The 16,557-nt window shown below is 34.3% G+C and overlaps 1 protein-coding gene across 4 annotated transcripts in view; it reads left to right on the forward strand.

Moving 5' to 3' along the window:
- Positions 1–16,557, forward strand: part of shg (DE-cadherin) — a 225,246-nt gene that overhangs the window by 192,687 nt on the left and 16,002 nt on the right. For 2 of the 4 annotated variants that reach the window (XM_076128200.1, XM_076128201.1), the window contains exons 11-16: positions 133–417; positions 5,424–5,577; positions 6,684–6,871; positions 7,820–7,864; positions 14,693–14,884; positions 15,418–15,573. In XM_076128200.1, the coding sequence (XP_075984315.1) occupies positions 133–417; positions 5,424–5,577; positions 6,684–6,871; positions 7,820–7,864; positions 14,693–14,884; positions 15,418–15,573 (1,020 nt within the window). The remainder of the gene's footprint in view (positions 1–132; positions 418–5,423; positions 5,578–6,683; positions 6,872–7,819; positions 7,865–14,692; positions 14,885–15,417; positions 15,574–16,557) is intronic. The other 2 variants (XM_076128202.1, XM_076128203.1) reach the window with 1 other exon arrangement.

The raw sequence follows: 16,557 nt of genomic DNA on the forward strand, positions 1-16,557 counted from the left end.
TATTGTTTAAAACAAATTAGGTGTTAATGTATTTCCCTTCCAATTTTTTGTCAGTCTGCTTTGTCTTAGAAAAATTAAGATCTAATGTAAGGAACACTATTAAAACATTCAAGTCATAATTATTCTAATCAGGTGGAAGCCTACGACCCCGACATCAAAGACCGCAGCGCGCCACAAAACATCGTGTACTCCTTAGTCAAGCACGAACAAAAAGAGTTCCTTCAAATCGACAACGATGGGTGTCTCCGCCTAACCAAGCCTTTGAACAGAGACCAGCCTCTTGGCTTCACGAAGTGGCAGATCCTGATCATGGCTGCCGATCATGGAGGAAGACTTGGTTCAGACAGCTTGAGATCCACTACGGAAGTGATATTGGAGCTGACGGATATCAACGATAATGCACCGTTTTTGACTAACGTAAGTAATTTGTTTAATTTTTTTTTTGGATGCAATGTACCAGCGCCAGGTTTTATGAAATTGTCAGACGGTTATGTTTTTTCTTAGCTACAAAACCTGCAAAACCGAAAATATTTAGCGTTCTGCAATTCAGTACATATATTTACATATGTAAAGGTGTATAGTGTAACGATTGAATAGTGACAATGATGATACAATGTTAAGTGAGACATAAACATACTTTTTGCGTATGAAATACGATTCTTAATACATTTATAACTTACCTACGTTTACATACTCCTTAAAACTCCTTATAGAACTTGTTAGTTTATTTTAGTCGACTCTGTAGGTGTCTTGACGTAACATTACGTACTAACATGTCATTTACAAAAGATATGAATCCGACTTTTTATATTTAAAGTTAGTCTAAATATAACACAAGGCGAAGTCTACAAATAGTTCTTACACAAACAGTGGTATTATTAAGAGACATTACTTTGTATTTGAGTCCATTATGGGGTTGGTGATTGATGAACTTTTATGAGGTTTTCGGAACTCATAGAGCCTATTAAATCAGTCATGGCGGATGTACATTACTTACGAAGGTTTCAAAGTAAAAGTTGTATATATTATGCATTTGGTTTAATCAAAATTTATGATATGAAACGGCTTTCTCGGCATTTTGTCCATTTCGATGGTAAAGAATTTGAGCTGGATAAATGAGTTTAATATCAATCTATCGAGTTTTATTTGCTTAGATATCTAAATTTGCTATTTTACAGACATTTGTTTGGCATTTTACCATTCACCAACTTATGCTAAAATTGTAGAACTTTGCAGTGTAAAGTACTAAGTATCTAAGTACTTTTAAAAGAGCGTTTTCACCATTAACAACAGTATAAATGTTCAATCGATTTACATCCTTTAAATAAAACTGTCGTATTTCTTCAATGGACATTATAATAGTGGTGTAATAAAGTTTAAACACGTACTTAACAACTAAGTTTAAGTAGAAAACAATACATTTGTGAGACTGAGAACAAAGAATTGTTTAATTTTATGTTTACTCAATACGTTTTACTATTGGATACATAGAAAGTTTCAGTACCTACGTTTTATTTTAAACGTTATTTTATTGCTGTTAAGGAATTATAGGGAACTTAATTTACTCTTATTATTTTCTTTATATGAACCGAAGTATAGTTAGGAGAACTAAAACGGGTAGTCTATACTGTATAGAATTCATAACATTTTCGCTGGATAAAAGTCTCTAAGTAAGGTAGAGTTTTCAAAACACTGAGAAGAAACAAATGACAAAATATAATCACAGGCATATCAAAATGCCAATAAAAAAGGCCCAAAACGAATCAGATCAACATGAACCTTTTTTTCTGTTAATATTTTACACACATAGGTTCGTTCAACAACTTTTAACTTCCAATTATCCGAACAATACGTTCCATTATTCACAATGTAGATCATTCTGTTACACTGTTTTTCATCTAAAACCCTCGGCACGACGATCAACAGCCACAGTATCCACGTTACATTAAAGTTTCATACCAACCGCTCGGAAAACAAATGTGGTAAAACCTTTTCACCTCTTCCAAACGATATTTTTCATTTCTTTGTGCTTCGCTGGATTTACGACCCTAAAATAATGTGTTACTTACAAACTCGTGAAACGGAAGCGGTATTTTTAATAAAGACAATGCGAATAAAAAATAACCTCAAATCAAATTGGATGGCGCCATTTTTTAAGTTCTTAATTCGAAATACAGGTGCGTTTTGTTGTGCCAATTTTTTATGCCAATCTTGTTGCCAGAGAAGAATAATGCGTATCTTCAAATTTTAGGCTCTTGAATTGTCGATATTATGAGCAGAAACAATTAGTTTTTCATATTTTCGTCACTTATATAATAGGACTTATTTTATACAAACTAAATTTCAAATGTTCCCAACGACCCTATCTTACAGTTCTAAGATTCATGGTTCTGGGGCGTAAATCTTATACGTTTTCTAGAGCTAGATTCCTTTTGAAATATGTTTGTGTAGGACAGAGCGCCGTTTACTTAGGCTTACAATTTGATTAATATCATTCCGCCCCGAGCGCGGGAAACAATCATCGTATATCAGGCTTGCAACTGATGTTTTGATTGCTTGAATATTTTCTGTCATGTATTGTGTCCCAGAATTAATGGGAATTTCTCTTCCTCCCGTTTTCAGTGTATTTACAATCTACTAAAATCTAGTTGGTTGTCTTATTGTTCAACCTCTGTTGTATTCCGAATTATTTTTATTTCTAGAAGAGTTCATAGTTCTAATTAAACTATTCATGAATTTCCTTTCCGGACCCGCTTACTTGGCTCAGACTTCGATAATCATTTCTTAGCGCATCGATAGCTCCACCACCTTTCACCAAAAGCTCATTTTCTTGGCCGCAAACATCCTAAATATCCATATTCTAGCTCGAACGTAGACCCGGGCTTATTTCAAATTCGGGCATCCGGCCCGGATGATCGCCCTTGAATGCCGGATTAAGACCGGTCCGTTATCTTCCACGGCACAATCATTTGGTCGAAGAACGCGGTCCTGCTTGTCAGCGTTTATTCATTTGCCGATAATGTACCTTAGTAAGCATAATCTGAGGCTTAGTACTGATGCCTAATGTGTAGGGTAGCCGATATTTTTGGGAAGCTTTTTGTTACTTGAATAGGTTTGGCTGAATTGACTGGGCTTTCTTGAACGTTTAAGGCAAAAAGAAAAGTCTATTACAAAGGTAACATTTATTTTAGTAGGTGTGAATACTTCTAGTAATAAATATTAATAAATATTATTGGACAACTCACACACGGTCATTTGATTCCAAACTAAGCAGAGCTTGTACTATGGTAACCAAATAACTGATTAACATACTTATATACTTCTAAATACATACTTATATAGATAAATTGACAACCAGGCTCAGAACAAATACTCGTGCTCATCACACAAAGATTTGTCCCGGGTAGGATTCGAACCCACCACACGCGGCGCTACGGTTGTTGCGGCGAGGTGACCGCTTAAACCACTGCGCCAAACGTGCAGTTGTAGTATTTTTTTTTATAACTATGTGTTAGAGTTTAAGCGGCATATCGTGAACAGCTTTTACAATATCCTGGAAGAACGTAAAACCTGAAATGTGATATTATGTTAAACATTCAAAATAGAAACATTTATCTACGCTCAAACAAATTTGCTATATCTAAAACAAAATCACATTTTCCATGAGAATGTATCCCCAAAAATTTCAATTATCTGTATAAGCGGTGCTATGAATTCACATTTTATTTTCATTTTATACAAGCTGCTTTCCATATTGGCAATAAATCAGTACCTCCTTGAACGTACGGTTACATTATATTATGTAAATTTGACGCATTATTTTACGTGTATGTTTGTTTGTCTGTCACCGAAAATCCCTTTGACGCGGGTAAGAATATTATAGGCTTTAGCGAGACACGTTATTTTTATTTATAAGTACGACGTGGTTACTCTAAAGATTATTATGTGACGAATATTTTGTTCCGGAAAACATAACTTGATTAGGAATGTCACCGAATGATTCAGTATAGTATACTGGATTATTGACTAATTGGCTATTTAAAAATATATATTTTGTACGTATCTTATTACAAACTGCGGTAGAACATTCTTATAATTAAAATTGTATTACACAGCATACCATTGTTTCTCAAAAATACATACCGAAATAAAATCATATATTCATGGAGAACAGAGGAAACGTACCAATTTATATGTGCCAATTGTCACGTGTCGGCGAAAACATTATTCGCTTTTTACGAGCGAGCTTACTAAAAGAACTTTATAGGCCGTCAGTCGTACCTTATCTATCGAACCTACCTGTCACTTTATAAATGAAACTGCTGATCACATGTACTCTCCACATCCCAAATCATTTCTAAATCCTACGACCAAAATAAAAAAGTAAAATGTATTCCTTTTCCCGCTCATATTACTTAAAGGTAAACTTCCCTCGCGCTGGGTAAACCCAGTTGTCAATTTTTTATGCAAATCTACTACCTATGGGTGTTCAATTTCTTATTTTGAGAACGGATCCTTTGGAAAGGGTTTCTTAATTTCCATTCCGGAGATTTGAATGGTCGCCTTGAGAGCTTTGAAACAAGCAAGGGATGAGAGAAATGGTCACGTGACGTGGACACGGTTAATGTCCCGGAATTTTCCTTGTTTTATTTAGAGGAACGCGTGTGTGAAAATTCTCTTTCTCGGGGACGAGAACGCAATATGGCTGCTGTTTTAAATTTCATACAACTCGCTGTGCAAGGAATGCTGATTATAATTTGTCTTGATTTTCCTCTGAATGAATGTGCTCTATTATTTCACATAACAGTAACAAACGTAGTTTTTAGTAGTCAAAGCTTTGTTACCAACGATATGTTTGTAGGTATTTCGTATAATTTATTCTTCTGAGGATGCCGTATTATAAAGTAACCTTGCTCTACCTTCGGAGATATTACGCCTCGGTTTTTCTAATACAAAAATCTTAACGTAAGAAGTAATGTAGGAAAATTTATTCTGCCATTTAATATTCTGAGGGTTCATAAGATATCGGAAGCATTTCTGTAAAATTATGCATAAATACATATCGAGTGGGAGTATGATAAAATTGTTGGTAGATGCCGGTCATTGGTTGATTACAGATATTCTGTTTGAAAGCCTATGAATATTCATGCTATTCTGCTTAGTAACGCAAAAATAACATGATCTTGTTATCGTCTGGAGCAGTAAGTGAAGAATTGAATATTTCGAATTTGAGCTTTTTCGCACCATAATTTATAACCTGGTTGAATAAGTTCATACTCAAATAAATCGCTTCTACTAGGCGTCTTTCCGTCTGACACATAACCTAATAGCATTGTGTATTTGGATTATTGTGTACTACTTTAGATTTATTTTGTTTTTATGACTACGAAAATTGTTTGCTAATTTTATTTCTACTTCCACAGACGCAACCAGTAATATGGTACGAGAACGAGCCACCAGGTCACGTGGTCGCCTTGACTGCTAAAGACTACGACTCGGCAGAAAACGGACCTCCTTTCACATTCGCACTGAACGAATCCGCCTCCTTTGATATCCGCTCCAAGTTTCACATACAAGGCAAGTACCTCACAACCTTATTATTGTTTTGTAAGTCCCGTGGCTTTTAGTGCACTAAAGGAAGGGAAACGGGTCGACTCGTTAGTGGAATGGTAATGATGATATCCTTCGCCTTCATGGCTTTGGGATACAACAAATAGAAAGCTTAGCTGTTACGTAACAAAAAGAATTGAAGTTCCTTCGTAATTTTCAATTTTCCAAATGTACAACCTCAAAAATATGTTCCCCGTTCATTCACAATGGAGCAATTGACACAAATTCCAGCGAACTCCTAGGTTGAAGTGGAAACTTTCTCGATTCGTCTTCAGAGCAATTCCGTTTCAATTCACTGGACCATTCGCGACAGCCAGAAATTTTCAGAGACTCGCCCAAAATCGAGTTTCGATCAATTAGTGTAGTTAACATGCAATAAATGGCGCCAAGCCTAAGTCTAACTTTGTTTGCCAAGTGCCAATTCAATTTTAGTCCCGCCATTTTGGTTGGACATGTTGATAATTTGTATACGACTTTATGGCTATTTTAAAGATTAAATTTTAAGAATAACTGCAGAACGAAGTTATGGCAGATTGAACTTTTAAATTGTTTTAGACTGAATCAAATTTCGAACATTGATTTCAGTTACTTCGTAAAGTTGCGTTTTGAATTTAAAGTACTATAACAGGGTAGTTAGCATGTCATTCCAAAAGTTTTGAAATAAGTTTTTTATAAATGTAATTTTGACATTATTTCTTGTTACAAATAAAAGCTTTAATTTAAGTATAATAATGTAATGTGTACAGATATTTAATTACTATTATTGGTTAAGTAAATCATCAAACGGTCGTCAGTTTAATGGGCTACAAATCATTTTCAATTGATCTACGGTGTCGTGTCGCTGTCAAAAAGACTTATGTGTTTGTTGCTTAATTGAGCATGAAACTAGGTATTTTGGATGACCAATTAATATAACAAATTACTCTCGTAATACAAAGTTACAGTAACATATATTTCGACGACATTACCATTTCACAATATTGTATTTATATTACCATTTACTCGACCCATATGTGTATTTATACGCGCCCATTACTTTAATAGAAAGAAGCTAATTATATTTTTTCTAACAGGCAACATCCTATCAACGCTAGTATCCTTCGACCGGGAACAGCGGAAAGAATACAAAATCCCAGTAGCCATCACAGACTCCGGTACTCCTCGACTGACAGGCGTCTCCATCCTTCATGTGGTCATCGGAGACAAGAACGACAACCCCATGGCACCAGGACACAGCGACATCTTTGTTTATAACTACAAGGTAAGATTGACACATTCATTTTTTAAATTATGTTATTTTTTTAGAATGCCAGTGGATTCCCGCTTATTTTTTTTGTACTTTTTTTCTAGGAATCTTATTGCCAGTACCTACCAGTTTGTTATGTAAAGTTATTTTATAAAACAGCTCATTGTAGTTCAACAGAAAATACTTTGTGTAATTTTTTGACCTTTATTTAGGTCTTACAATTGCTAGCGATGTCGTGTTCTAACCAACCTATAATATTTTCAAATTATTCCGCTTCGTTGAATATCTACACAAAAGCAAATGCCAAAGGATAGATGCCATTAAATTTACATAATATAAATAGTAAATAAGCCTTGAGAATGTTTAAGGATTTTGATATTTACCTACATATTTAAAGGCCTATTACATTCCGAATAAAGTGGACCGACAAAGGCCAAAAAAGATTTTTCTGATCCCCTCAGGGACCATCACATTTTTCCTTTGAGCCACCAAGTAGACCTTTTAATATCGTTCGCCTTTTAGTTTCCTGGTTATGTTTAATTTCGCGTAATAGTGCTTATTTTATGTGTAGATGTTTACTTTTATTAAATTTAGACCATCCAGTACAGTTAGCAAGCTGATATTCTCGATACGCAAAATACTGGCGCTCTGAAATCTTCCACAAATTAAAAACATTCAATGATTTTTTGCTGATGTCGAGAATATCACTTTCCTCTTGTGAATATAAATGCGTGGTACACAATTTGACCCTTAGTTTTGATTTAGCTTGTTATTTTTTTTTATTTGTTGTTCGGTTAGTATTTTTGTTATAATAGTAGGCAACACCAGGGGTAATGTTTTCGAATCGTAGCTAGATTTCGTGATTATTTTATTTGATTTTGGATACTAATATTTATTTGCTTCTATATATTTATGTGTGTAAAATGGATTTTAACAACAAAATTGTTTTCTGTGCTGCATCAGCCGGAAACCTACTTCAATGAGATATTGTACAGTTGGCGTTACTATGTGAGTATGAATTGGCATAATACACTATTATTTGTGTTTCCCTTGCTTCCAACTTTTTTTTCTTTACAAATTGTATTGGATGGTATCTTTTCAGTTGTTCTAATTTCAAACTGTTGTTTTGTTTTTCTTCCTGATTGTTGTTTATGGTTACTATTAAGTGTTCTTTTGTTCGGATATTGTTTGATTGGTGTAAGGAGTTTGTTTTAAAAGTTATGGTTTATTATTGATAGAGCGATTCGTTTAGACGAACAAGGTAATATCATAAGCAGAGGAATTGTGAAGGTTCTCCCTAGATTTTGCCTGAATTAAAAATATATAAGGCTTTAGAAATGATTGTAGGAATGGAAACTAAAGTGTTTGTAACCTAAATTATGACAAAAATTACAAAAAATATTGTTTTATACTTTATATTTTCCAAAGATAAACCAAGAACGGGACCCAAAATAAAAACAAATGAAATGACTACAACATCTCACATATCATATCCATATTCGAACAATACCGTGAAAGTGCGAACCCCAACCGTATCACTAATCAAGGCTACAACGGAACCAGGGATCAAACATCATTTAATTTTGATAGTTATTCATACAATTACCCTCGCCCGGACCTCCCATCAGTGATTATTGACTAAATCCAATTATCGGCCACCAGTGATCGACGCGTAATAACAATATGATTCGGAAATCAGTTCGCCGGTTAATAATGTTAATTGATTTCAAATTATTCACTATTTGTTCGAGTTAAGTATGTCAATTGAGCGAGGAGACTGTGATTGGGAATATTGTTATTATGATTTAAAAACAGACGACAATTGCTATAAGAAAACGCCTTAGAAATATTCGGACCATGACATAGTATTTACTTGTAATGGTGGATATGTATGACATGATGTATGTATGATGAACTAGTTGACCCGCGCAACTTCGCTTGCGTCACATAAGAGAATTTTCCCCGTTTTGTAATATTTTTTACTGGTACTCTGCTCCTATTGGTCGTAGCGTGATGATATACAGCCTATAGCCTTCCTCGATAAATGGGCTATCTAACACTGAAAGAATTTTTCAAATCGGACCAGTAGTTCCTGAGATTAGGGCGTTCAAACAAACAAACAAACTCTTCAGCTTTATAATATTAGTATAGATATAAATAAAGCATAAGACGATGTGAGCAACTATAGCCAGTGACGTTTTAGCTTTCTTTGATCTGTGTCTACTTCGTGGGTAGACGGGGTGAGTTTGATATCTACTTGAACTTATAGTTCCTTGATAACTAATGTGATGCGATAACAACTGTACTATTTTATATTCATATAGGTTTTATGCGAATCTACTGTTAAGGCCCACCCACCAGAAATTAAAGAAAGTACAATACACGAAAGAATGTGCGTAACAATAAGAATAAATAGCACATTTACATGAATAATACAAAAAGTCTCTTAATAATTAACATGAAAGATTGTGATGAAGATGTCTGAATTACTAGACTTTCTTACTACTATCAAAAGGGTACTTCATTTTACTAAAATGTATCTAAAAAAACAAACAATTTGTTATCTAAACTTCCGCAACATTGAGATGATAATAATCACGTACTACTGACATTTTTCTTCGCAAATTCACGAGCATCTATTTTATTTGTTCAACAATTCTTAAAGGTTCATTTCATTACGTCATTTGTATTCAGAGTCGCGTCTTAAAACGACGTGAATTATGAAAATGTACGGCTTGAGGGTCTCGTACACTAAACAAGGTGTCTTTTTATGCCAATGTAGTGTCACAATTGTTTAACATAACACCTTTTTAGTTTGATATAATAACTTAACTGCTTAAATTGAGTACTATCGAGTATCGAGAGTTTGACATTTTAAATGTCTGGCAAAAATAGTTCTTACGACGCCCGCTAGAGGCGCTGATCAGGTTTTCATAGAAAATTTGTTAATAGCTAGCCGGTTGTCGACTACCGGTTGTTGCAATTGGAAATCACGCCATTGGACTTTATGCCTAACTCTCTTATTTCTGGAGGAAACATTTATTGTTCGGCAGTAAGAGTGTATTAAGTTAAAAACACAAACATCTGCTGGCTTTAATTGACCATACATGGCGGATATTTCCTACAATAGATTTTGTATGATTTCACTATTTAGTTTGATGAACTAAAGCGTGGTGCGTAAAAGTGGTACGACTTGTCTTTGTTTTAGTGTCTACTTGGAATTAATTTCCATTAAGTAGAGTCCAATACTTGTAATAAGTCTAGTATTTCAGGCAAGCAATATATTTTATTTGTCTGCCCGACTACTCGTGTAATTCAGCCTTCGATGTTAAAAATTAAGGTCATAAGAGGTGCTGAAAAGTTACTAAATTTTAACTTCGCTTATAAGTAAAATATAAACGTGAAATAAAAAAATGAAAATAAAAAAAATCAAGAAGTCAAAATACGTAAAATTTTTCAAAACAACGGAACCCGCCACAATACTGTAATTGAATTGGGTTTTTGATATCATGTCTGTGAATGTATGTGAATAGTTATTTTCAGTATTTGGCCATAAATACGACTGAATGGTACAACCTCTCTCCAGGTGTGTTGTAGTCTTTAAACAGTAAACTGGTTTACGTTTTCATTGTACTATGTTATTACCGATTAGAGCGTTTAATGATGAGAATTATGTCCGCGATAAAGTGGTTACACTTAACCTAGATGCGGAATTTCAAGTAGGTAATTTATGATTTAAATACTCGTTGTATACTTATACTCATTGTCGAAAGATGTACTTATGGTATATATCTTCTGCTTTCTAATATTATCTAATTAGGTACTACAGCTATTGTAATGGAGCAAGGGGTCGGTCGTTATGGGATCGCTGATCAATGAGTGTTCTGAATTTTAAATTAATTATTACTAGTAATAGTGCATCACCCGTAGGTTGACTGGTAGAGAATGCCATTGGCATTAAGTCCGCCATTATACAACTTTTGTATATGAAGTTAATAAATAAATAAATAATAGTCCTATTTCGCCTGTTATATATCAGTTATCAGCTGTTACAAAATCAGTTCATCCATTCTTTCTGTTTTATCAGGCAGATTCCTTTTTTACCTAGAGCTTTGAAAGAATATAATTTAAAATATCACCTCTCCTGGAACAAAACATTTGTAATTATTTTAATAAATTTCTAAAAGACTGTTAAATTTTTTCTGTTTATTAATCTCTCATTGTTTGTTGTTTAACGTAACAAAATATTGAAACAGCCTTCATCCCGTTGTGCTTTATTAACCCAAATGTTTTTATTTGCGCTATAAAACGATAATATCTTCCATTTATTACTCGCCGCTTATGAATATTACACAGACTCCTTTATGAATTATGTTATGGCTGACTCAATCGGTCAGTCAAATACCGCAAACGTTCGCTGTCCACTCGGAATATTATATATCTGAGTAATTACGTATTATTGTGATATATTTCTATGCACCAATTTTGCTAAAATACTAATTTACACAACGCAACCCTGTCGCTTCATTATGATTATGGTATAGAGATAGAGTTTTGATTAATTATCTAGTATATTATATAGTATTATATTATATATACTAATATATTATATAGTATCTAACAGAAAATAATAAAAATATACTATTTGGTGAATACTGTTAAACTTGAACAAGTAGGTAGTTGTGAATAAATGCTAAAGAGTTAGTTTCAAGGTATAAAACACCTTTCTTTTGCATCTTTATGTGCCGTAGATTAAGTTCCGTAACGACAATGACTATGTATTTTTTATTACAGTACACAAAAAAGCTTTTACTCATTTAATTCTCGGAAACACTAAAATCCTAATTTCTATGTTCAAATAACTACAATGCTAGTTGCGAGTTGCCCTAAAATAAATCCACAGTCATCAATTAGGCCAGCAGTCTAGTCGATTCCAACGTTCGCGAATATTTCAATTTCCCACTATTCTATTAACTCCTATTTTCAGTAAAACAGTTCTTAAATACTCGCACGCTTGATAGCAATACAAAGAATATCCATTAACGCAGGCAGCAGCCATTGTTTTCGTTCAATTCAGCGGTTTCGGTCGCCATACCTCAATGAATAATCAAGACTACAGATTCGATACTCCCTATAAACCTTTACGATAATGTTCGTGTTTTATAATAATATATGGCTATTAAAATGTTAATTTTGCGCTTTAATGAAAGTGGGTTTAGTACGGTGCGTGGAGGTATAAACAGGGATTATGTTGGGAAGGCACTTTTTACTGCCCTGCCCTGATTTCTAAGTTATAGCGGGTCGATGTGTGCTGTGGACGTGTGTCGACGTCTTATGCTGACGGCTATATTGACTCGGGAACAAGGTCAGCTGACCGCCTGTCTGTGAGATCATGTACCTATTCAATATCTGATATAACAAGCTTAATAAACATGTACAAGAAAATCTCTGATCGAAAACAGAGGACCTTAAAACACTTAGATTAAAACTGGACTCTTGTAAGCACGGCTGCATATCTTATAGCACGAAAACTGGGTATAAAATCTAGTAAAAATGTTAGTCTCATTTGATATTCGTTTAAAATATTCCTCAGGAAGTTTAAAAATAAATTGTATGCATGCAGTACATCGCAATCTGTTTAATACGAGGCCGAGATTCGCTTAAACCGCTCGCCTCTTAATGAAGGGCCGACTTCGCCACAAATACGATGGAACGTGCGTTCAGTTGCGCCTCATTTGATGTCACTTGAAACATTACTGACTTTCAAGTTATTTATGTCGCATACCTAATAGAAATAATATTTTATTGTAAACACTACTTAGATATAAATCTTTCCTTGTAAGTTTGAAGGTAACCTGTGTAACAAAAAAATCTAGTTAAGCTATAACACAAGACATCTGGTTAGAGCTTACTGAATATTCTCCCTTAATCCTTTAGCCATGCGAGCGCAGCGACAATGACATAATCCCCCTAACTCCAGACGGGACGTTCGGCGCAAGTTCACTAATCAGTCGAGTAACTCGCTCATGTCAACGCTCCTCCCTTTGTTCCTTATTCGTTTTAATGACAGGCTTACTCTGGGCCGCTTTGAACCGGGGATTGTGTCCGAAACTCTCACACGCAAACTACCAAGCAAAAGCTATCGCAGCCATAATTGATTTGTCACAGCAGTTTCACTAAAACTTTGCGAAATTAAGTTATTCATCGGTAATTACAAATTTAAATGTAAATTCATAGTTTTTCAACTATCCGTCAACTAGACGCTTGTGTGCTCAAAATTAAGTTCCCAGTTTAATAGACTTTGTTATTGTTGTACTGGCTTCTACTTGCGTAAAATTCTGTTAGTGGGGGAGATTGCGGAAATTTGATTTAAGTCGGAAATTATGTTTTGTTCTAAGATTACATACTCGCAGACAATACAAGATGAGTGTGCAAAATTCAAGTTTATTTATCAAACAAAGTAAGAATGAAATATTATGTATATTGCAATTATATTTATAAAACTTATGTATTTATCTTGAATCACTTAGTGTAATAAAGATTAAGATGTGAGCACTCATCTGTGAGTGTTCATGTTGACAGTACATTTTCTGTGAGAAATAATTCTGTACTCATAAATTGTATTTCTATACTAAAAATGTTTTCACACCCTGTCATTATTTCTACGGAAAACCTAAGTAGGCATAAAGTAATTTGAGTTCTTTAGCTTTTAGTCGTTTGACAATTACGTGGAATTGTAATATGACGTTATATTTACAAACATCTTACTAATTGGTCAACAATTATTTTCCTTCGACTGTAATATTTATAATTGAAATAATTATTTTAAATCTATCGATGGAGCTTTTCGTATCCCATTTAATTACTAAATGAATTGGAAAATTAACGTTTCGGTATATTCGACCCGTGTAAAATTGCTTTAATTAGTTATAGCTGGAAACATTATTAAAACTCTTCGGAGGGTTAAGGGTTTGTAAATACATATTTTATTATTTTGGAAATCTATTAGGCTTGAACAATAACGAATTCATTAAAATGTTGTTTATAGAAAATAGAAATAGTTTAGGAGTAATTTAATAGAAATGCGGAATGGAAGCTGTCAAGTGGATGAATGAACATTTTGATTAATAGGTAGAATGGTTGATTGATGTTTCACTAGCTTCCTGTCCATGACTTTGCCCGCCTGGAATTTCAACTCCTTTGGCGCGATTTCCAAAAATCCAAAATCTAAATTTGGTAAGGAATCTTCATACCAAATTATATCTTTATAGGCTCACTAGTTTCAGCTGTGCGTTGTCCGTCCGTCAGTCACTCAGTTACGAAAGAATTTTATATATTCAAGTGAACCTTTCTGTGTTATTGATCTGTGTTGGTAGATGGTTCTTCATTCGTTTGTTGTTTGATTTCGTCTCGTTTTTCAGTTATTTATTTCATTGTTCGTTTATTTTCAGCCTTGTTTACCGTACCGTGTATGTTGACTTTTAAATGTACTTATTAATTAATTACAATTACCTTATGTTGAATTCTTCGGTGGCGCGGTCGGTAGTGTGGCTGCTAATCGTGAGGTCTCGGGTTCGAATCCCGGGTCAGGCAAAGTACTATTGGTCTTTTATATTAGAATATTTCTCAATAGCCGAAGTTTGGTAATGTGTCCGGTATATGGCAATAGGCTCGCCCCCTATTACATGGGACTAACATTGTTAATTGTGAAAATATTTCATACGTCTCTGCCTATACATTCGGTTGTACAGGCATGATATTATGTATGTATGTTTCCCTTGAAAATCCGTCATAGTAGACATGTATGTATAATATTTAATTTACTCTCTCTCACAGGGTGAAGCTCCGGACACAGAAATCGGTCGGGTATACGTCGACGACCCTGATGACTGGGACTTAGCTGACAAACGGTTCATGTGGCTGCCGTCCTATGAACAGAGAAGCCCGTACTTCGATATACACAGCAACACCGGCATGATCACTATGAAGGAGGGCACGCCTAATGGCACCTATTTGTTGAGGTTTAACGTGAGTATTATAATTTTTTATGGTTTAAGGACTTCTGGGTAAATATTGTTATGCCAAATTTTGGGTTACTATCATTTATTTACTGAAAATGATGTAACGTATAGGTTTGTCGGCATTTATCCATAAGCAGTGAAACAGGCTTTTAGGTTTAAAAAATATTATTATAGACACTATTAAGCAGTTTAATGTGCTGAAGCGAAACATTTTCTACTGTAATTGAGGAGATAGTATTTTATTTCCAAGCACAATGTGCTTAACCGATCCGCGTTCTACTATGGGAAAGAGATGGTGCTATAGAATATGTATGGCGCTATCTCTTTCTAATGCTTTTCAGAAGACGGCTTTGTAGGAGCACAATGTGCTTAACCGATCCGCGTTCTACTATGAGAAAGAGTCGGTGCTGTACAATATGTATAGTGCTATCTCTTTCTAATGCTCTTTAGAACTCGTCTTTGAAAATTGTAGAGCAGAACTTAAAACTTTTTAAGATGATAACTGCTGGATATATTAAAACAATTTTATATTTTGTATAGGTGACAGAAGAAAACGAGCCTATAGTACCGTTCCACTGGGTGGAAGCGACGGTGAACGTGACCATCAAGGAGATCCCTGAGGAAGCCGTGGACAAGTCAGGGTCTATACGTTTTGTGAACATCACTGCCGAAGAGTTCATTGTTCCTGAGATGGATGTAAGTGACATATAAACTTTTAGAAATAAAATGTATGAGTGTGTGAGATATGTCGTTGAAATTACGTAATTTCCAAGAAACCATTTCTTAAGAAGCTGATTTTAATGGATGGATGGTTGAATGCTTTTTTCTTTTACGAAAAGCTTTTGTCGAGATTTTTAAGATTTATTATCCTGTAAATATGTTTTTGGGTGACGCATTATTTTATTATAATGGCTTAAAATACACATAAATTCCGCAAAAAGCAAAACAAACGTTAAAAATCTAAACAAATTACTTTACTGTTTAGTCTTTATTAAAACTACGAGCTTAGCCAGTCCCATAAATACAGAACAAAATTATTTAGACAGTTTTATTTAACCTATTAAATATGTAAGTAAAACGACACTTAACATCCAACATTATAATTTAATATGAAACTAAACCTGCACTACAATAGCTAACAAAAAAATAGCACAAACCGAGCATTAAATAAACAGATACAAGAAATATTCCATGCAAGAAAAGTCACGGATCAGCTATTATTCTCAAGCACCAGTACAGTTTACTTAGTATAAAGAGAAGCCAGGAGAATGGCACTTATGTACAGCATCACGGACGTACGGACGGACATGCTGTGTTTACTCCGACGTTCATCGGACAAACACCACAATATATTTAAAACATTTCCCTCTTGAAATTGTTTGAAAACTTTCTTGTTACTTGTAGGTTGTGTAAGCGAAAATATCTTTAGTTTAGTACTTCAGTTTTAAAATGAGTTCTTTTTACGTTTTTGAAAAGGTGATGTTTTGTTGTTTTGTTGGAAATATCAACATGAGATGGTTCAGAATCGCTACAAACAGAAGTATTTACAAAAATCTAGATAAATCGTGTATGTCAAGGCTTTATACTAAGTTTTCGAAGTGTAGGGGATAGTATTATCCACTCTATTTCGTATATATATATAAAACCAATAAGGTAACCCATTCATCTCATTATAATCAC

This window comes from Anticarsia gemmatalis, chromosome 21 (assembly GCF_050436995.1).
Source record: "Anticarsia gemmatalis isolate Benzon Research Colony breed Stoneville strain chromosome 21, ilAntGemm2 primary, whole genome shotgun sequence".
Classification (NCBI taxonomy): Eukaryota; Metazoa; Arthropoda; class Insecta; order Lepidoptera; family Erebidae; genus Anticarsia; species Anticarsia gemmatalis.